A 23,164-nucleotide genomic window follows, 5' to 3' on the forward strand; every position below is an offset into this window, starting at 1 on the left:
CCCAAAAGGCCCCCCCCCCCCCAAGCAAATTCTCTTTCATTAGCTAAAAACTTACTTATGTACAATTTAAGTTCCGGCCTCTCCTCAGCATCCTGACTCACGTATCCCTCCTTCCTCATCACCCCCCGCTGATGGCATTACCACATACTTAACTGAAAATTGAAAAAGACAGGCAGGACTTCCTCATCTTTCCTCTTTTAAATGTGCCAATCTGAATATATGTGTCCTCAGATTCTCTTGCCTTTACTCCTTGCAGTACCTTTTATTATTGTTCAAAATACGGTAATTCCAGGGGAAGGATTGTACTTCTCCACTCCATTGATGGCAGGCTAAGCCATGAGATGTGCAGTGTCTCCCTTCAGGAGAATTCTACATCCCTGTCTCTATAAATGTTAACTGGACAAGGACCCTATTTCCAAACAAAGTCACACTCTGACCGTGGTGGGGATTAGGACTTCAACATGTCATTCTGGGGGGGCACAATTTAACCCATAACACCTCCTATCAGTTAATAGATCATCCTCCCTGCGATACAAACATTCTCTAGTAGTAGACCTTCTAAAACTAACCAAAAAACAGGGCAAAACAAAACTCACAGTCCTCCTTGGATCTTAAATCTGCATCCTGCCCACCCCCTCACCCCCATGCCTTTACTTCTTCACATTGTTTGGAAGAGTTTTCTACAATGTTGAGGTCCACGTCTTTATTTTCCATTCTTTTTTCTCACCCTTTGGTTGGACTTTTGCACCCCTCCTCCACTAACCTGCCAAATTCAATGGCCACTTCAAATAATTTGAGTAGTGGTGCATATCCAGCATATCACCCTGGATAGTGGTGATAGTTTCATAGCTCTGGATATACTGAAAACCATTGAATTCTACACTTTTTTGTTTATTTTTTAAGGTTTATTTTGAGAGAAAGAGGAAGAGAGGATGTGAGTAGGGAAGGGACAGAGAGAGAAAGGATGTGAGTAGGGAAAGGACAGAGAGAGAGGGGGAGGGAAAGGATCCCAAGCAGGCTCCTCACTGTCAGCACAGAGCCCAATGCAGGGCCTTAACTCACCAACCCTGAGATCATTGACCGGAGGCAAAATTCGGAGTCAGCACTTAACTGGCTGAGCCACCCAGGAACCCTGAATTCCACACTTTAAAAGGCTGACTTTTAAGGGTTTTTTTTTTCCTGTGACTTTGAAATTTCCTTATATACGTAGCAATTAGCTCCTGAACTCTCATGCATCATATATATTTTCTCCCAGTTTGTCTTTAAAACAATTTTTTTTCATTTATTTGTTTTTGAGAGATACAGTGAGACAGAGTATGAGCGGGGAGGGGCAGAGAGAGAAGGAGATACAGAATCTGAAGCAGGCTCCAGGCTCTGAGCAAGCGGTCAGCACAGAGCCCAATGCGGGGCTCAAACCCACGAACCACGAGCAAGATAGCTCATGACCTGAGCTAAAGTCAGACCGACTTAACTGCCTGAGCCACCCAGGTGCCCCCCAGTTTGTCTTTTGACTTGGTTAATTATCACTATCACTGTTGCTGTTGTTATGTAGATATTTACAAAAATCTAGATAGTCTATTGATATTTTCACTTTTGGCTTCTGAATTTAATGATATGCTCATAAAAGACTTCCTCCATCCAAGATTATTGTATACATTTCCTTCTAGTGCCTTTCCCCCACATCTTAAACTTTTAAAATCTGTTATGAACTTATTTTAATGGGGCATGTAGGTGGTTCAGTCAGTTGAGATTGAATACCCAACTCTTCATTTCGATTCATGAGATTGAACCCCAGGTCATGCTGTCTGCTGATGGCACAAAGCCTGCTTGGGATTCTCTCCCTCACTCTCTCCGGCCCTCCTCCACTCTCGCTCTCTCTTAAAATAAATAAACATTTACAAAACCCTTAAAAATAACTTATTTTAGTACACGTGAAGTAGGAAACCAGATTTATTGTTTTTAATGATTAAATTTTAATTTATCTTCATTCCCTAATAAATCCCTATATGCATATTAGTCTATGAGTTAACTAGTATAAAAAATATCTTTTTCACAAACCTCAGGGTTAAGAGGAAGATCAGGTTTGGAGGACAAGATGGTGAATTAATATTAAATTTACTTTTAGTTTCTTGGACCTGTGAGTTTGATATGCCAGAGGAACATACAGGTAAGATACCTTTTAGGGATTTGGAAATGGGAAAACATAGCTTGGGGCAGAGCCATTCATGTAGGTATAAGAGTCACAGAATTGGAAAGAGCTGGGATGGTGGAATCAAAGGGTATTTTAAAAATGGAGGGGAGGGGCACCGGTGTGACTCAGGTCACTCTTTAAGCTTCCCACTCTTGATTTTGGCTCAGGTCATGATCTCACAGTCATGAGAAAGATCCCTGAGTTGTACTCTGCTGACAACGTGAAGCCTGTTTGGGATTCTCTCTCACCCACTCTTTCTGCTTTTCCCCGCTATCTAAATAAACCAATAAAATTTAAAATAAATAAAAATAAGTAAAAATTTTTTAATGTTTTATTTATTTCTGAGAGAGAGAGGGAGACACAGAATCTGAGGCAGGCTCCAGGCTCTGCGCTGGCTGTCAGCAGAGAGCCCGTCGCAGGGCTCAAACCCACAAACCATAAGATCATGACCTGAGCTGAAGTCGGATGCTTCACCAACTGAGCCACCCAGGTGCCTCCCAAAAAACAAGTAAAAATTAAAATGGTGAGGATTGAGGAGATGAGAGGCGGTTGTAAGAAGGAAGAAATGAAAGCCTTTGTTCTTGCCCTTGGGGTATTATTCATTATGATTTAGAGATATATTTCTTAAACTTGAAAAAAAGTGTGCATATCCTATCAAGGAAAAAAATTTAGATTTCTTAGGTCCTAATAAGTTTAGAAATTTAAATACTCTCTGTTTAGTTCATCATTCATACAGTAACTGAACACAAGGGGTGGTTCACCTCTTGGAGTGTGTTACATTGAACACAATCCAAGGAAGCCTTGAAAGCAAAGAACTTTTTGTTACTTGTTACAAGTTGGGGGGGTGGGGAGCTCTCAAAGCACTATCTCCCCATGGGGTTCATACAGGAAGCTTTTATTCAGAGCCTTAGGGGGCAGTGGCAGGGAGACTGCATGTGCATTAAGGAACATGCGCATATTCTATTATTTAGGTGCTTTCATTCCATTGCACATGCCTAGCACGTCAACATGTTAGAACATACTTTGTATGTTCAAAAAATGGTGGAAACCCCCATCCATTGGAGGAGATCTTAATATTATCATGAACTAAAGGTACCTTGAGGACAGCTCAGGGGGAATTGTGTGTTCCAAATTAGTTCAAATGGCTCATACAAGGGGCTACCAGGCAAAACACCTAGCCAGGTGTCTGCTTGGCAAGAACTACTGGTCCTCCAAACAAGACACATTTTGTCCCTTCCTACCCCCCTCCCTTTTGCTGATAGCTTGCATCCTAGAGAATAGTACCAATGCCATGGTTAACACTACCTCAAATAGTATCCTGGATATTGTTGACTGAGTCTAAGGTTGTGACCCAAATGCCCAAAATATGACTGTGATATTATTTTGAAATTGAGGTATAAATTACATATAGTAATACAGACAGTCAAATGAACAGATCTTAATTCTTAAAAAAAATTCTTTTGCAACTTATTTTTTTAAATTTTTATTATTTTTAAAATAACCTATACACCTATAAAATAACCTATACAATATAGAGCTTGAACTCATGACCCTAAGATCAGAGTCACATGCTCTACCAACTGAGCCAGCCAGCCAGCCACCCTCAGATCATAATTCTTATAGTTTGATAAGCATATCAAATACATAAAATTATCAGGATAGAGAATGAAATATATATATATTTATAAATATTATATATATATATAAAATATTTCCATTACCTCAGAAAGTTCATTTATGGCTTTCACAATTCCTACCCTTCCCCCAAGCTAGTTTCTTTTACCATAGATTAGTTTCGTTTCCAGAATTTCACAAAAATGGAATCATACTCTTTTGTGTCTAGCTCCCTTAACTCAGCATAATGATTTTGAGTTTCATTCATATACTTCATTCCTTTGTATAGCTAAGTAATATTTCAGTGCTATGAATATACCACAATCGACTTATCCATTCATCTATTAATGGATACTTAGGCTGTTTCCAATTTTAGGTTATTTTGAATTAAGCTGCCATGAATATTCTTGCAGAAGTCTTTATGTGCATATACTTTAATTTCTCCTGGGTGATTATCTAGAAATGGAATTACTGAGTTAGGGGTTCAACTTGTATAATAAGTTGACAGTTATCTAAGGTGGTTGTATCATTTGATATTCCCACTAGCAATAAATGAGCAATCTAGTTGCGGAAAATGCTTGTTAGCATATGTTATTGTTGTGCCCGATTTGCGAGTTCCCAGAGACCTCCAAGGAGCCGACACCAATGCAAATACAAAAGGGTCTTTATTACAAGCTCGAGCAGGGGCTCATCCATCTACTGGTGTCGTGGCAGCAAGATGAAGCCCTGAACAATAGCGAACAGGGTTTTTAAGGAGTAAGGGATGGGGGTGTTACAGTACACATAGCATCATCACATAAGCACCAATTACAATTGTACAGTAGCACCCATGGTAACAGCTTTGACCATGTATCTGTGAGGTGTTCATTACTTTTGGTGGGACCCAATCATGACTTTTGAGAATCCTTTGGAAATGACCAATTATGAGGTGAGTTCAAAGGGCCCACGTGGGGTTCAGGCAAGCGGTGAGAAATTGGCTAGTTTGTATCTGCAGTTCCCAGCCTTGACTCAGACCATAGGAGTGTTTTTTTCTTTTTGTTTAGCTGAACTGAGGGCGGTCCCAGGATGGCTTTAGCCTTGAACAATCTGAGGCTTTTCCTGGAACTGGGACTGGGCCTACGTGCAGCCCGAGGTTTCTCTTAATGGAGGGCTTAATTTTTGGCTCTTCATTATCAGTCTTGGTAAGTCACAGATAAGGGCTACACCAGGTACAGTGGTCACACACACAATAAACTTTATTTGCAGCGAATAAGGAGATCACAGGGAATAGCTTTCAAAGCCATGAGCCCCTTAGCAAGAGTGAATGGGTTCCTTTTATTTAGGGTTAGGATGCATATAGAAAGGGGAACTTCATCATCATTTGTAGAGGCGGGCATAAGTTTGCACATGCGCCTTAAGGAAACATGCCTATACATATGTTATGTGAATGAGGCTTGTCCCAACCCCTCCCCCCAACTCCCATGGAGATCTTAGTATTATAATGAGGTAAAGGTAACTATCAGTCACTCCACAGATCGCTCAATGGTCCATTTCCACAGGCATAATTGAGCTCAAACTGGTTTGGAGGTTGGGGCCAGCAGAGTTCTTTGCCAGGCCATTTGATATTGCTTGAGGGGTATTTGCAGTTTCCATCATGGGATGCTATGCTTTTAGGTCTTTTGCCTGAGTTAAGAGATAAGCTGGAAAGAAAAGCTTAAGGAAAAATGTGGGGCAAAGGTTGGTGGGTATAAGCAGGTAAGTAGTAAAGGTCAGGTCTTGGGGTCTAGCTAGTGACATAATTTCAGTATGATTTTAGTTTGTATTTTCCATATATTGAGCATCTTTCTATGTGATTATTGACCAATCTTTTGTCTTTGTGAAGTATGTGTTGAACGCATGTCCCTGTTTTTTAAGTTTATTTATTTATTTTGGCGGAGGAGGGTAGAGGGCAGGAGAAGGGAGAGAGAGGCAGGGAGAATCATACGCAGGCTCCATGCTGTCAGCGCAGAGTCCCACATGGGGCTTGAACCGACAAACCATGAGTGAGACGGTAACCTGAACCAAAACCAAGAGTTGGATACTCAACCGACTGAGCTACCCAAGGTGCCCCAAAATTGTGCCCATTTTTTAAAATGATTTTTAAAAATTATTGAGTTGTAGTGTTGTCAAAAATCAACCTTTGTGCTTCAGTTCCAAAATATAACACAAAAACAGAAGTTTGGAATACAGAGGAACAATAGCTTAATTGCTTTGCAGGGTAAGGAAAGCAGNAGATGGGGAATTTTATAGGGAAATAGAGGATCTAGCCAGTTTGGACAAGAATTGTGTTTGTTTTCAGGGTGGTACTAGGTTCCTGAAACAAAAGGTTAAGAAGAGAGAAGGGAAGGTTTACTGAACAGAGGAGGGAAGATTTGAGGGAGAGAGGGAAGAGGTTACTCAGTTTAAAATAAAGCTTTGCTGAAGCATTTGTGCAGTCATTTTGATTTTTGTTCAGCTTTATGTGTTTTTAAAATAAGTTATTTATTTTTAAGTAATCTCTATACCCAATGTGGGGCTTGAACTCACAACCCCAGATCAAGAGTCATGCCCCTCTGACTCAGCCAGCCAAATGCCCCTCAGCTTCGTGCTTTTAGGCAATTTCAATAGGTGTTCTTTAAATATTCTGACTAGAAGTCCTGTTCTGATATAGGCACCAAGATTTTTCCCCCTCAGTTTGTGATTTGCTTATTCATTTGCTTAATGTTATCTTTTGATGGATACGAGTCCATTTTGATAATTTTGAATTTATCAACTTTTAAAAGTTGTATGGTCCTCCATTACCTACAGACCTTCTGCATGTCTCATAGAGTTTACTACGTGCTGTGTGCCCAAAGTGTGTAAAATATAAAGAGGAAGTGGTTAAATGGCGATTTTTAAAAATTGCTCTTAAATTGTTACAGAACCATAGTCCAGAACAGTGGTTTGAATTTAACTGAGCATAATCATTGTCCTTGAAATAGTTAAAAATAAGATTACTGGACTTCACTCCTACAGAATGATTTGGTTTCCTAGGTTCTGTGATACAGGCAGGTTTGGGAATCACTGATCTAGAAGTCCTTAATGCCTGGCCAAACTTAAAGCTATTCTATCTACCATTTTCTCAGTCAGAAGGTAGATCAGTGTTAATAGAAATGATCTGTTGTATTTTAATTGTTGAGAGCTGTTACCACCCGTGTCTTTCAATGTCCTTTGAAATAGTTAATTAGAAGGCACCAGGAGGAAAAACACTGAAAAACTTTACACAAAGATTCTGTTGTAATAACCATAATGCGTAACTGAATAAAATACTTCAGAACAGAAATCAAGTGCATGATCTTCCTGCTTTCCAACTGTGAGCTCTTGCTTTTCTTCTTCCAGAGAAATTGCAACAAGTATTCACAGGAAGTTTTTTTTGTTTCTTTGTTTCTTCTTCTTTTTTAAAAAATAAAGTGGTTCTCCTAATGGTTTTGTAATGGACCTTAACTTGGCTGGCAATTAAAGATGAAACTTCTCATTGGGTATTTTCAACACTGCCGGGGGAATCAGCTGCCAGTTTACTGGAATGTGGAAAACTGCATGAGATTCTGGGATTGGAATCAAAATGCTAATTTAAAAGGTCGAGTGAAGCTGAGGCTCACGTTTTTGTGTGCCTGCGCTCTCTTCAGGCAGAACAAAGACCCAGACAGAAGAGGCAGAGGCAGAGATTCATCCCAAATCTGTTTTCCTGAGATAATTTTGGAATCATGCCTGAAATGCCGGAGGACATGGAACAGGTAAGAGCTAGATATTCAAGAAATGAAGCATTATGGAGTTTCTTTTAAAAGCATCCCAGTGAATGGTAAAAACCAAAAGGGTGTGTTAAAAAAAAAAAAGAAAAAGAAATAAGAAACGGGTGTCATTCATTTCTTTAAACCATGTAGCTTTGGGACATGAAAGAATAAACCAACTTTAATTATTGACCCTGGGCACCAGGTTATGGAGAGCTCGGCTAAGTCTCATTAAAATTGCCAAAAATAAAATGCAAAGCAGAACAGCAGTTTCACTTACCAGATTAAATGCAATGATCTAGGTGACGGTTCTATATAAGTAAGGATTTTCTCTATAAAGTGCTCCAGACTTTCTTTGTCTTACCATGAACTGAATCTGCTAACGTAACTTTTAGCTCCAGGCTGCTCTCTTTAAATTTATAGACTTAGCCACGACACGAAGTTGAATACTGTCTGTACAACAATGGCATTTTTGTTCAAAAACTTTCATCTTTAAAGAGAAGAATAAAAAAAAACTATACATGAACATATGCCTTTATAACGATACGCAAGTTTTACCTGGAAGCTATCAAACCAGGCTCTCGAAGGTAGGCGAGAAAACTCTTGTTCCTAACTCTAGACAAGGCTGCTCAGAGAATTAAAAAAAAAAAAAAGTAATTGCAAATGTAATTAAATCTTATTCACTTCAAACACTTAATTTTTTTGTTACTAGAAAATTAGGTTGCATCACAACGTTGTATCTACAAATTAAAAAAAACAAAAAACTCCCAGTATTTAAAGGAGGAGGATTAGGATCTTAAATTTGCCTCTCCCACCTCCCACTCACATTCACCTTTCTCTTTGTCTGCAGATTATGAATTAGGACTGAGGAATGCTAAACTGATTAAGGGTAACAGCTTCCATAATAATAAAAATCGTAAAGTGAGGGGCCTCAGGTTCTCTTCCCCCAACGTTCCAAAAAAAAAAAAAAACCAAACAAACCAAAACTGTTTACACGAATAAAGAACTGAATTCTTGTTGGGGGTTGGGCAGAAAGGAAATTCACGAGGCTCAGACAAAGGAAAACTTTTTAAAAGGCTGCTTAGTCTTTAGCTCTAAAGTAAACCAAAAGGGGTTATGAAAATAAGCCCTTTTAAGAAAAATCCAAGCAGCGGTCACATTTGTGGGACTTGATATCGTGTGTGTCTGAAAAAGAACACTCGGATTGGAGGGTGAAATGTTGGCGAACCTTACACGGTCTACGACGGGTTTTTTCCTTAGTAAATTTCACAGGCATCCCAACTGATGGGCATTTTGCTGTTCCGAGCTAGGAAGGAAACCAGTTGCCTGAGAGGTCGTTCTCAACACTTGGAGATACTGTTTCTGATTTGTTACTTTTAAGAAGCCATACAGGTGATGGAAGATGTAGACATTACTGTGTCCTGGTTTCTTCTTTAATTTACGGTGGCTGCGCACGGCCTGAGGGGGCAGCCCTTAATGTGATGCTTCTCAAAAGAGGTCGGTAGGGTTCTGACTCCTGTTAAATACGCAAAAATGGAGAGTCCCTGGTTCTATTACCACTGATTCTCATTCTGTAATTATAGGTGAAGTCCGAGAATCTGCGTTTTGAAGAGGCACCCAAATAATTCCTCCCCTTCGCCCCTTCTTTTTATTTTTGTCTTAGTTTATTGTCAAGTTAGTTTCCATATAACACCCAGTGCTCATCCCCACAAGTGCCCTCTCCCATGCCCATCACCCCCTTCCCCTCCACCCCATCCCCATAAGCCCTCAGTTTGTTCTCAGCATTCAAGACCTCTTTTTATTTTTAACCAGTTAAAAATAGTTTTATTTGGAACTTGACATGTACTACTTTTTAGCAGACCAGAAGGACAAATGGGTTGTTGAGGTTGTTAATGATTAAGATGCCAGCACTTGTATTTTTACTCTTCGTCTTTCTCTAAAAAAAAAAAAAAACAAAAAAAAAGCACTCCTAAAAGCTGTACGTCCACTGTGCTCCCTCCTTTCCTTCTTACGCAAACACAACCCATGGCTTTAAAATGTTTTCTCCTACTTTACGTATTACGTGCTCAGTTGATTCCCATGCAGTGCGCAGTCTGCAAACTTGAAACTCCAGGCGATCCAATTTAATCCTTCCCTAGCCAAGAAGAGAGACGAGGAGAGAAAATACATAAAATAAACAACCTTCCCCAGAACAAAACTTGTATTCACTGCTTAAGGCCAAGGTCTTTTTTTGTGTATCCCTTTAAGAGCTGGCGGGTGGGCTGGCAGCGCACGGAACGCTGCCCGGCCCCTTTCTGAGGCATCCGCGGAGTGTGGCCAATCAACGGGCGCAGCATTGGCGGCGGAAGCCGGAAGCAGTGAGCGGGAGGCCGGCCCGGACCTAGGGAGGCGGGCCGAGGGTGAGGAAGCCGANGGGGCAGAGGGGGCCTCGACTGGTTTACCTTGCGCATCCTGCAGCTATCCGAGCCCCCAGCCCGGAGTCGCCCCAGCACCTCCTTTCCAGCTCCGGGAGGAGAGGGCGGCGCCACCGAGTTTGTTTACCTCGGCACACAGCCGTTTGTGTCGGCTCTTCCAGCCCTGCGGCAGGAAAGGAATAGATCTGGTTTCACTCCCTTATAGAGAAGTTTTTCAGAGCTGTTTCGATTTTGGTTTTATCTTTCTGAGTTTTTTTTTTTCATTCTTTGATCGTATTCCTCGATCTTACCAGTTCTTATCGCTGAGAAAGAAGGCGAAAGTGACTTTTCAGAAACGGCAGTTTTAGAGATAACAACTTACTGAACTTGTGAGTTTTGTGCAGTGCACTATATTATGCACTTTACACGCATTATTTAATCGTCATAACTATGAGATAGGGGTTTTGCTCCATTTTACGGATGAGAAAATTGAGGCTTGTTGAGTCCTTGGCCCAAGTTCATTCAGTTGGCTTGGAGCTGACAAATTTCTTTCGCTTTCTCGGGCTTTGAACCACTCCAAAAGTTGCTTTGGACAACAAAAAGGAAGGAACATAAAGGAAGGTTGTTAGTGTGGGAGAGCTATCCCAGGTATCCCCCTTCCTGCATTCTCTCTCTTATTTCAGTCCAGGCCTCAACATTCTATCCACAGAATTGCTAGAATTTATCTAGCAGTGGAGATAAGAATGTTAAAGCCTAGACCAGTTATGTTTTGCGGAAGTAAGAGGAGATCTGGGAGGTGGATGTTTTTGATAATGCAGAAGTTTTACACTGTGCTCCCTCCTTTCCTTCTTACACTTCTAGGATATAGCATAGTGTTTCTAATCACTTTGGGATTTGTGGGTAAAGTTAAACTTACGTATTGTCTGTATTTGCTCCCAAAAGTACTGAACGTATAATGTTACATATTGTTTATGTATATAGGCATAGCGTGTATGTAAAGTTAATCTTTTTTTCACAGTGGGAGTTCAGTAGACTAATGAAAATAGGTTTTCATGATTTCCTTCATTAAAAGCGATACACCCTGAATCTTGGGTTGTTTTTTTTTTTAGGATTTTTTTTTTAAACTTGAATGTAATCTGTATGCTCATTGCAGTGCTTGAACTCACAGTCCTGAGATTCAGAGTTGAATGCTGTACCAACTGAGCCAGCCAGGCGTCCCCACCCTGAATCTTGACACATATTTGCTGGTCTCTGAAAACATGTAGAATTAAAATTCACTTGTGATAATGAGGACTACCTTACATACTGTTGGAGAAGACAGCTGCAGTGTTACCTGCTTACACTGCCGTGTAGGATAGGAATAGAGTAACAGTAGGAGTTAGACCAGGGTCGCCTAGGTACTCACAGGATTTTGAATTTCTTGAGTCCGGGTACTGTCTACTTAAAAGATCTGCCTCCAGGGGAATGTTGTATGAGGATCAGTAAAAACCAAACAAACAAAATAACCAGAAACTGCCAAATTTGAGAAGTTCCAAATAGCAAAGTATTATATTTGCCACTAAATTGTAAGAAAATCTCTATTTAGATGTTAGTCTTTTCTAAGACATTTTTAATAGAAGTTAATGCAAGTATTGCTAAAGTAGAAATCATGCCAGAGTACTATGCCCATTTGGAAAGAACCATTTATCTCATTACCTGTAGTTTGCTATCATTTGATTAGGTAGCATAATAAAAGTGGTAATTCTACATTTATTTATATATATTTAACTTTTCAGGAAATTTTTTGATGTCTATCAATCTGGTCACTTGAAGTTCTGCACTTGTAAGAGTTTATGCAGGGCATAGCAAAGAGGTTCAGAGTAACTTAAAGTGATGCTTGATTCTTGACATATTAATGAAGTAGACTTTTCAGGCAGACACTATTTTCAACTCTTTATTGTGGTTTGGGTTCACTAGAAAGCTTTTTATTCTTCATTCTGAGTTTTTTGAAGTGCGTGGACATTCCTGTGTTTAGCAGGACTAAAATATTTTATGAAGTAATGGTCCAAAATAATTTTTTAGAGGGATATTTCTTTTTTGTGAAAATAAAAGAATCAAAACTGTGTTTTTAAAAAGCTTAAGGTAGATTTCTGTTTATATATAGAAAAATCAAAAATAGAAGAGCTAATTTTGTTTGGCATCTTTTAATTTTAGAGTAAGGCATATTTTATTTGCCAACAACCAATAAATTTGCAGTCCAAATGAAAAAAACCATGTCTTGGCTCCTATACTGGTGGACAGAAGGTGCTCATTGAGTCTCTAGATAGAACTCTGAAGAGGAAAAATTACTTTAAGTAAATAAAGCTCCTTTCACTCTTTTCATGCTCCGTCCACTCTGTGTTAAGAATAATGTTGAAAATGTTAAAGTTGTATGAAGAGCCTTAGTCATCTTGTCCAAGTGAGGAATTTGATCAATAGAGACTTCAGTAACTTCCCAATATCATATTTTGTGGCAGAACAGTTAAAATTTAATCATTATGAAGTCAAATAGATCAAAAGATTAAGACAAAACTCAGTATATATTTGGCTAGACCACAGAAGCAAGTTCTGTTCCCAACTTTTTCTATTTTCCATAAAACCTTTAACATCTTGGGGCTTCAGATTCCTCAATTTGGAAATATTTACTCTACATGTTTAACAAGGCTATCTTATGATCAAAAAGTATCATATAGCCTCATGTAACACTCCATAGTTTTCAAATATAATATAATGCAGTATCATTTTTGTTTTAGGAAATGGTTACACTTCACATGTCTGCTATTTTAATAAAGAAAATTCTCGAGAATTGACATCTGACCACTAGGTACCATGGACTGTTTCTTATTTTCTTCTGGGGACCATGCAAGTTACCCCAGAGGATAAGGATACTAGGTGGTATTTTTTCCTCGCAATCTCATCCTTTCTTAAAGTTAAGCGTGTTCAATTCCCAAAGAGCCTTGCTGTGCTTGTAATTTAATACTGTATTTCATCAAATCCAAATTGTACTTGATTATAAGATCATCTGGGTTCTTTTTTTTTTTTTTTTTTTTTTTTTTTTTTTTTTTTTTTTTTGTGAGNGGTTCTTATTTTAAGATGCACTAAAAAGCAAAAACCACTGCGTCTAGGACAGTAATAAGATGCATCTCTATTTCATTCAACAGGGATGTAAAATGAAAAGGTATTCACAGAATCAATAAAGTATGCAGAGATCTGAGTTCATTCTTCAGTAACCTTTGTGAAATGAGTAATGCTTGTTCTTTGACTTTTTTTGTTTGTTTTTCTTTTTTAATGGGGGAAGTGAGAAGGAAAGATTGTAGTTGCTTTTAGAAAGGTAGACACCAATTTTTTGGCTTGTTCAAATAAGATAAATTTATCTTTAGGAAAATCTTAGATTTTTCCTGGAGTTCAAGATTACAGTTGTCAGGGCAGTTCCCAAATCACTATCATCAGCACATTTCCTGGCAATTTGTTAGAATGTAAATTATCAGGATTTACCCCAGATGTACTGGATCTGAAAGCCTCAGTCATGATTCTTATCCATAGTAAAGCCTCAAACCACTAACCTAAGAACTATTCTATATTCCTTTACTTCTTTAAAATGAGGTAATAGAGTGAGAAACTCTGAAGAAACCAAATTGTAGCTTTTTGTAATATTTTCCCAGGGATACTTTATGGTATTCTGTGTAAATTGTTTTCTAATTGTATCTACTAGACCTGGCATGTTTTCTTAACAATTTAGTCTTTGTAGAGCTCTTTTCTTGCCAAAATTCAAAGAAAATATTTTGTTGGCTGAAATCCTTGTTTTCATAGATCAGTTGGCTTAGAGCCAAGTTTTACACCAGAGAGCCTAGATGAATTTTACTTCAATTTTTAAAATGTTTTGAAATTGGTTGCACTAAGGAAAACATATCTTCAAAAAATTTACCTTTGTACTGTTTCTGCTAGCTCTTTCATTTCAGGTTTTTCCTATGGTAGAAATAGATAATTTGGTGGTTTTTTTGTTTGCTTTTTTATGTATACTGCCAAGTTATTATGCTGACCTAAGGGCTAACAAAGAGATTTTTACTTATTGTATGCTTGCTTAAAGTTTTTGACAGCTCAGAAGAGATGACTATAACAGCACTTGAAATAAAAGACCTCAAATTGATAAAATTTACGAAAACTTTTTTTTTTAAAGTAGGCTCCACACCCAAAGTGGGCTTGAACTCACAACCCTAAGATCAAGAGTTGCATGCTTTACCAACTGAGCCAGCCAGGCACCCTTAATAAAACTTTGTTGGTGTTTTTTTAAATAGTAAATGTTGATTTTATCCAAGTCTTGGAAATTTGGGAAGAAGGGAAATTTTAAAACTGCTTTGGCAACAACGTATTTTCTAAATTGTTCCTTTTAATTTCATTGTGTAAGGAATTTTTTCTTTCACAAGAGCAACACGTCACTTTAAAATATTTCTTTTTTTCCTCATGTTTAATTTTTTTGTGTGTCCTTTTGTATTAGTTTTTTTTAGGTTTATTTTTGAGTGAGAGAGCGAGCACGAGTGGGGGAGGGGCTAATAGAGGGGGACAGAGCATCCGAAGCAGCTTCTGCACTACAGCACAGAGCCGGATGTGGGAATTGAAATCAAGAGACACAAGATCATGACCTGAGATGAAGGTGGACACTTAACCCACTGAGCCACACAGGTCCCCTTGTCCCTTTATGTTAGTTTTAACAGGTCTAATTAAGATAAATTTAGAGTCACTCAGGAACATTTACTGATTAAACTTAGAAATGCTTTTATTTAAACCATTGGTTAAATTTGAATATTTGCTTTGGTAAAACTTAGAATATTATTGCTATTAGGACCATATTTATTTTTCCTCCACATAAAGACCTGTGAAATGTGAATTCCTTAACTCAGATGTATCAAAATATAAATCAGTGAAATGTGAAAGAAAATTTGAGGTTATAAACTGAAGACCAGAAATGTCAACTTGTGAGTATATTGTGGAATACAGCCAAATTCATCAGGCCATAAAAAATAAGTAAGCCTCAAACTAATTATGCATTTTATAAACTGGAGAATGTAATTAAAATTGCTATTTGTTTATTTGGACATCACTTGTTTATTTGGACATCACTCATCATTAAAATAAGATTTTCCAGGGGCGCCTGGGTGGCTCAGTTGGTTAAGCATACAACTTTGGCTCAGGTCATGATCTCACGGTTCATGGGTTCGATCCCCGCATCAGGCTCTGTGCTGACAGCGCAGAGCCTGGAGCGTGCTTTGGATTCTGTGTCTCCCTCTCTCTCTGCCCTCCCCTACTTGTGCTCTGTCTCTCTCTGTTTCAAAAATAAACAAAAAAATTAAAAAATAAGATTTTCCATTAATATAGGAAATCGGGGCACCTGGCTGGCTCATTAGGTACAACATGCCACCCTGGATCTTGGTGGTGTGAGTTTGAGCCTCATATTAGGTCTAGAGGTTACTTAAAGATATTTTAAATTTATTTGTCTTCAGAGAGAGAAAGAGTGTGCGCATATAAGTAGGGAAGGGACAGTGGTAGAGGGAGAGGGAATCCCAAGCAGGCTCCACACCTAATGCGGGGCTCAGACCCACAAACTGTAGGGATCGTGACTGGAGTAGAAATTGAGGGTCAGGCAACTAACTGACTGAGCCATCATGGTGTCCCCCAAATAAAATATATTAAACAAAAAAAAAGGAAATTTAAATCTAATTGACTAGGTATTTCCTTACAGTATCATTTTAGGTTCTTTTCCATGGACAGGACTGATAAAACTTTTTAAGTGATACAATTATTGATGCAGTGTGTTTTTATCTAACTGAAGAGTTGTCTAATAGATGTAGGACATGAAGCAAACTTCTTAAAGTATTCAGTGAACAATGATGGTGACTCATTGCATAGAATATTTTCAAAGTGAGTAATCCTATTTTCTCCCATTTCACCTTTTAGGAGGAACTTAACCTCCCCAGTAGGCGAGTTTTGGTTACTGGTGCCACTGGGCTTCTGGGCAGAGCTGTGTATAAAGAATTTAAGCAGAATAATTGGCATGCCTTAGGCTGTGGTTTTAGAAGAGCAAGACCAAAATTTGAACAGGTTAATCTTTTGGATTCTGAAGCAGTTCATCACATCATTCATGATTTTCAGGTATGGTTGAGTCTGTTTATTTTAGCATATATATAAACTATGTTAAGAATTGTCTGGATGGGGGGCGCCTGGGTGGCTCAATTGGTTAAGCGTCCAACTTCAGCACAGGTCATGATCTCATGGTTCGTGGGCTTGAGCCCCGTGTTCGGTTCTGTGCTAACAGTTCAGAGCCTGGAGCCTGTTTCAGATTCTGTGTCTCCCTCTCTCTGACCCTCCCCTGCTCACGCTGTCTCTCTGTCTATCTGTCTGTCTCTGTCTCTTTCTCTCTCTCTCTCAGAAATAAATTTTTAAAAAAACATTTAAAAAATAAATGATTGTTCTAAAAGATTTGAGTTTATGAATTTAATTTGAATTTTGTATTCTCCCTTTAATGCAGATTTATTAAGTATTTAGGTCATATTAATTACATAAATATTAGTTCTTTTCTCCCACCCAAATTAGAGGACAAAGCTTATTTTGATTGAGAAGTAATAGTTGTTGACACTGATTTTGGTTTTGCCTGGGGATTACTAAACTGCTCTTTTCTCTCCAGGGCCTATCTATTTGTTAAGGAAGTTCGAAACTTGAAAAAGGGAAGCATGACAAAATTACGTTAAACATTACAGCAATTCTTTAGTTGAAGGAACGTTGATTTAACAAACTTTTTTTTTAATGAAATGAGTTACTTTTGGAAGGCTGTAGCTTCTCTGTTTTATTCCTTTTGGTTTAAAACTACATCCCTGTTTAACTTCCAGCCCCATGTCATAGTACATTGTGCAGCAGAGAGAAGGCCAGATGTTGTAGAAAATCAGCCAGATGCTGCTTCTCAACTTAATGTGGATGCTTCTGGGAATTTAGCAAAGGAAGCAGGTAATGATGACTTTATAAAATCTACATGAAATACTAAATAATTGCTGAGTTTATAAAGATTAGCATTTTGTAGGTTGCTTATAAGAGGTTTGTTTTATATATGAATAAGCTGTTATAAATACCAGTACAGAGTAATGTTGGGTAATAATTTCATAGACTATGTTTTTTCTGTCATGTCTTTCCTTTTTAGCTTTAATTGGAGCATTTCTGATCTACATTAGCTCAGATTATGTATTTGACGGAACAAATCCAGCTTACAGAGAGGAAGACGTACCAAATCCACTAAACCTGTATGGCAAAACAAAATTAGAAGGAGAAAAGGCTGTCCTGGAGAACAATTTAGGTAAGACGATTTCTTTAGCCCCTGATTGTTTTGAGGATTCCTTTTGTTTATAATATATACATATATGACATATAATTTATATAAATGATATATATAATGTTTTTTAAATTTTGAAAAAATTAATCAAGTGACATAAATCATTGGAGAAAAATTAGAGAAGGCAGTTAATAAAAAAGAAAAATAAGAATTTAGAAATCATGAAGAATTTATGAATCTTTCCAGACTTTCCAGAAACAATATATACATAAATGCCATATTCTAGGGGCACCTGATGGTGCTCAGCCCGTAGAGCATGTGACTTTTGATCTTGGGATTGTGAGTTCAAGCCGCACATTGGGCATAGAGCTTACTTAAAAAAAATGTTACTGTATTTAAAAAAAGAAGTCTTAATAGCATAAATATTTGTAATCTACTTTCAAAAAACAGGTCAGTATCATTTCTCCTAGATTGAGGTATTTGTTATATTTTTGTATGGTTTTTATTTTTAGTACTTTATTTTTATCTTTTTATTTTAAAAAGAGGTGGGGAGAGAGAGAATCTTTTTTTCTTTAATGTTTATTTAATTTTGAGAGAGAGAGACAGAGTATGAGCCAGGGGAGGAGGGTCACAGAAAGAGGGAGACAGAATCTGAAGCAAGCTCCAGGCTCCAAGCTCCAAGCTGTCAGCACAGAGCCCAATGCGGGGCTTGAACCCACGAACCATGAGATCACTACCTGAGCCGAAGTTGGACACTGGTTAACCAAACCAACTGAGCCACCTAGGCACTCCAAGAGAGAGGGATCCAAAAGATTAACCTGTTCAAATTTTGGTCTTGCTCTTCTAAAACCACAGCCAAAGGCATGCCAATTATTCTGCTTAAATTCTTTATACACAGCTCTGGATGGCTCAGTCAATTAGTTGCCCGACCCTCAATTTCTAGTCAGGTCATGATCCTACAGTTTGTGGGTTCGAGCCTCGCATTAGGTGTGGAGCCTGCTTGGGATTTCCTCTCCCTCTCCCTCTGTCCACCCCCCGTACTTACACTCTTTGTCTCTCTGAAGACAGATAAATTTAAAATATCTTTAGGTAACCTCTAGACCCAACATGAGGCTCAAACTTACACCACCAAGATCCAGGGTCGCATGTTGTACCTAATGAGCCAGCCAGGTGCCCCGATTTCCTAAATTATCATGCAAGAATCATCCTTGAATACATATTTGTACACAGTTATCCAATATGTTGATTTAATTAAAATAGTTTGTGGGGTGCCTGGATGGCTCAGTTGGTTAAGCTTCTGACTTCGGCTCAGGTTATGATCTCCTGGTTTGTGGGTTTGAGCTCCGTGTTGGGCTCTCTGCTGTCAGTGTGGAGCCTGCTCTGGATCTTCTGTCTCCCTCTCTCTGTGCCCCTCCCTGCTTGTGCCCGCTCTCTCAAAAATAAAATAAACGTTTGAAAAAAAAAAGTTTGTTAATTTTCAGTTAAAGTGTTAATTATCCAAAGTCTGTTGTGACAGCTCATTAGGGACCAACATGAAATCTAAATATATCATTATTCCTTACTCAGTGGTTTCAAGAATTATGTGGTGAAACATTCACATAACCTTTATATAGATTCACCACTTGTTAACCTTGTACCATGTGTGGTTTATGTTTTTCTTGTTTTTTTTTTGTTTTTTTTTTTTTGCTGAGCTTACTGAGTATTGGTCGAATTTCACCCCAGAATAGTTCATTATGCCAAGGATCTTCTAACAAGAATGTTCCTTACATAATTGCAGTGTGGTTATCACACTCAGGAAATTTAACATTAATACAATGTTATATACTATAATGTATTGTGTATATAGGAATTTTCCCACTGGTCCCAATAATGATCTTCATTGCATTTTATCTTGTATTTATTATTAATTCTTAATAAGTCAAGGATCACTTACTGTGTTTAGTTGTCATGATTAGTTTCATTTCTTCATTACTAGGATTGCTGAAAATAATATATAAAAATACCCCAAGTGATAGAGACCCTTATAAATACACAGTATCACATTTTTGAATGGGCCTTAGTACAGAGGAGCTGTATGTCATTTTGGTATATTGCAAATTTTCTACTACAATCTAGTTTAAATTCACATACTTTCAATTTATATCAAGACTTAAGAATCAGTTCTTTAAAAGATAATCTGTTTTTATTAATTTGTAGGAGCTGCTGTTTTGAGAATTCCGGTTTTGTATGGAGAAGTCGAAAAGCTTGAAGAAAGTGCAGTGACTGTTATGTTTGATAAAGTGCAGTTCAGTAACAAGTCCGCAAACATGGACCACTGGCAGCAGAGGTTCCCCACACATGTCAAAGATGTAGCCACTGTGTGTCGCCAGTTAGCAGAGAAGAGGATGCTGGTGAGAATCTTGGGAAGGAAGAATTTCTGATTTCCACCAATGAGTGAAAGTCCGAAGTGTTTTTGCTTTCGCTAATATTTCTTTCTTTTTAAAGAAATGGAAAGTCATTAAGGGTTTTTTTTTTTTTTAAGTTTATTTATTTATTTTGGGGAAAAGAGAGATCATGTCCACACAAGTGGGGAGGGGACAGGCTGAGAGAGAGAGAGAGAGAGAGAGAGAATCCCAAGCAGTTTTTTAAATAAGGTTTTATTTAAAACTCCTTAGAGCTACAAAGAGACCAAACACAAGTAGTTTGCAGTAGTAGGCTATATTTATAAATAGTAAAAATATTATGCTCTTGTGTTTGAATTTATTTTTTCATAGACTGTGGACCCTGTCTGTCATTCTTTTATTGCAAAATGACTAGAGACTTGTATTTTTTTCTTTGGATGACAAAATAATCTAATGTCTTTAAGACATTACTCTGTTACAGGGCACCTGGTTGGCTCATTCTGTAGAGCATGTGACTCTTGATCTCAGGGTTGTAAGTTTGAGTCCAATGTTAGGTGTGGAGATTACTTAAAAATAAAATCTTTACCAAAAAAAAGTTACTCTGTTTAAGATCTGTGTAGTGCCAAATAAGAATGTATCTGCATAGGAATTTATAATTCAGCCATTTTAAGAATGATTTGTAATTTTTTTAGATATTTGAATAGGAGTTAATTTTAGACATGAAAAAGTTGGAACTAAATAGAGTATTCATGGAAAGATCAGAGACTGATTTACTTTAGAATAATAAGTTTGTCTATAGTTTTTTAACACATAAAAATTTGTATTTTAAATATGTGTTATACCAGTATTTAATGATGTTATGACTAATTAGCTCATCCTGCGAAATGATTCTATTCAGTTTTGGTTTTAGCTTCTTAGGATAATTAGAAATATCCATTAAATTGGCCTGTTTCCATAAAAATCTGGCATCATTTTTAGGATTCCCATTAAATAAAATTGGAGCCATTTATATTTTTATTTAAAAAAATTCTTAAGCCTAAATTCAAGAAATTGCTTCTCATGTTTAGCTGGGTATATTTATAGGAATTTGATTTTCGATATCCTGTGGAGAGCATTCCAGAAAGGGATGTGTTTCAATTCTTGGACCTTTTAAATTAGCTTTTTTGTCACACCTACCTTTCCAGTCAAATGAAAAAGTTGATTCTGTTTTGAATTCTTGTGTCCTTCTTAGGATCCGTCAATTAAAGGAACCTTTCACTGGTCTGGCAACGAACAGATGACTAAGTATGAGATGGCATGTGCAATTGCAGATGCTTTCAACCTCCCCAGCAGTCACTTAAGACCTGTAAGTCCATGGCATTTTATTTTATTTTATTTTTTTTAAGGTTTTATTTATTTCTAGGAGAGAGAGAGAGATACAGCGTGAGCAGGGGAGGGTCAGAGAGAGAGGGAGTCACAGACTGAAACAGGCTCCAGGCTCTGAGCTGGCAGTCAGCACAGGGCCCGACGCGGGGCTCAAACCCATGAACCGCAAGATCATGACCTAAACGAAAGTCGGATGCTTAACCGACTAAGCCACCCAGGCGCCCCCCCATGGCATTTTAAACATCACTTGTTGAAAGCCCAGATCGGTCACAATAGTATGGATGGTTGATGAAATTTTTCTTGTTGCTTTGAAAATAGTGAATAACTTTATTTTCTGGTACAAATTAAAGTTCACTTTGCTTGCTTGTTGGCAGTTTATATTGTTAACTCACCTCTAAATCCTCATTTGCAAGGAAGCAAGCCCATAAGTACTGGTGAAGTTTGTACAAAAAGTATTATCTTAATTGTTTATTTGTGCATTTTTCCGGGGATCCGATCAGATTTGCAGTAAGGACAGAGTCAAATAGAGAATACAAAACCTCAATATGGGCTTCTTCTTTTTAAATTTTTTTTTGTTTATATTTTTCTTTAAAGATAACGGACAGTCCTGTCTTAGGAGCACAGCGTCCAAGAAATGCTCAGCTTGACTGCTCCAAATTAGAGACCTTGGGCATTGGCCAGCGGACACCGTTTCGAATTGGAATCAAAGAATCGCTCTGGCCTTTCCTCATCGACAAGAGATGGAGACAAACGGTCTTTCATTAGTGTATGTGCAGTTTGCTTTTTTCTAAATTGAGAAGTATAGTATGTGGCACTTTTTAAAGAAAAAAAGGAAATAGTTTTGTATGAGTGCTCTTTAATTGTGACTCATGATCTTTCAGGTAAATGATGCTCTTGCACTAGTGAAATTGTCTAAAGAAACTAAGGGCAATAAGGCCTCATTTGCAGTAATGATTTTTCTGTTTATTGTTTTGTTTATTCTGGCTTAACTTTGAGTATAGTAAATTATGATTCTTAAATATTTACGAGGCAGGATGAGACGGATCTACTGTAGACTTTCTCTTGGATGAAATGCATTGGTCATTCCTATAACCTCTACATTTTCAGGACTTTTGCAACTGTTGACCTTTTTATGTTTTAAGATGTGTTAAGTAGTATGAAAATCATTGGTGTTCATTATTTGCATTGCTTGAGCTCTGATCAAAATGTTTGAAGAAAGAAACTTTATTTTTGCAACCTAAGTACAGTTTTTAAGCTTGAGATATTTCAAAAGGTTATGTGTAATTGGAACTCGTGCAGCTTGATGCCTCCTGCTTTTGTAGCAGTGTATGGTGGGCACTTGACAGAGAGAGTACGTGTGTATGTGTACGTATTTTTTTAATGTGTAAAACTGTCCTTTTCACTCCATGTCACTAAATGATATTTCATATCTGTGGTAATACTAATAATAATGGGTCTTGTAAGTCTTTTGGGCCATTCATGAATAATAATAAATATGTACTGCTGGCATGGTAATCCTTAGTTTTCTTTTATTCACTTTTTAAATGTAAGGACTACACATCTAAACTCGTTATTTTGTTGCTTTAAGTTTTAAAAATTACATTCTTCTGTTAACATCCGATGCATATATGAAAATATAGTTACCTTCGAGATTTATAAAACAATAATAAAATGAACCCTGGTGAACTCACTTGAGATTCAGAATGTGACAGATACTGTATTTACTTTTGCCAGTTGATTGTTTTTTAACTAGACATAACTATGTAATCATGCTACATGTTTGCATAGAATGTTCCTTCTGAGGAATGCAGAGTATTTGAATGTGTTATCAATACCAAGTAATATTCAGGTGACCTTAGCCTCAAGGATATGTTTGGTTCTTAGTAAGGATTTAGAATGGTGGAGTGACTTGTTAATGACTTGGCTTCTACTCAGGCGTCAGTGCAAACCCTGGTTTTAGATTTTTTGATTTTGCTTCTGAAGTATCCTTCCTAGGTTATGATCATATCCTTCATTGGACAAAACATACTCGTTTCTGAGTTCCTAATTTACTTACAGTTTTAGATTTAGAGAGAATCCGGTTTGGGTAACTTGGTTAAAGCACCAATTTCCAAACCATGTTA

The 23,164-nt window shown here is 37.7% G+C and overlaps 1 protein-coding gene across 1 annotated transcript; it reads left to right on the forward strand.

The window, feature by feature from the left end:
- Nucleotides 1-7,469: 7,469 nt before the first annotated feature.
- MAT2B (methionine adenosyltransferase 2 non-catalytic beta subunit) lies at nucleotides 7,470-22,556 on the forward strand. Its single transcript, XM_077762296.1, has 7 exons — nucleotides 7,470-7,575; nucleotides 15,933-16,127; nucleotides 16,862-16,976; nucleotides 17,167-17,319; nucleotides 19,492-19,685; nucleotides 20,908-21,021; nucleotides 21,636-22,556. The coding sequence occupies exons 1-7, from the start codon at nucleotides 7,546-7,548 to the stop codon at nucleotides 21,804-21,806; spliced, it is 972 nt and encodes a 323-aa protein (XP_077618422.1). The 5' UTR covers nucleotides 7,470-7,545; the 3' UTR covers nucleotides 21,807-22,556.
- Nucleotides 22,557-23,164: the final 608 nt, after the last annotated feature.

The sequence above is a fragment of the Crocuta crocuta genome, unplaced genomic scaffold (assembly GCF_008692635.1).
Source record: "Crocuta crocuta isolate KB4526 unplaced genomic scaffold, BGI_CrCroc_1.0 scaffold360, whole genome shotgun sequence".
Classification (NCBI taxonomy): Eukaryota; Metazoa; Chordata; class Mammalia; order Carnivora; family Hyaenidae; genus Crocuta; species Crocuta crocuta.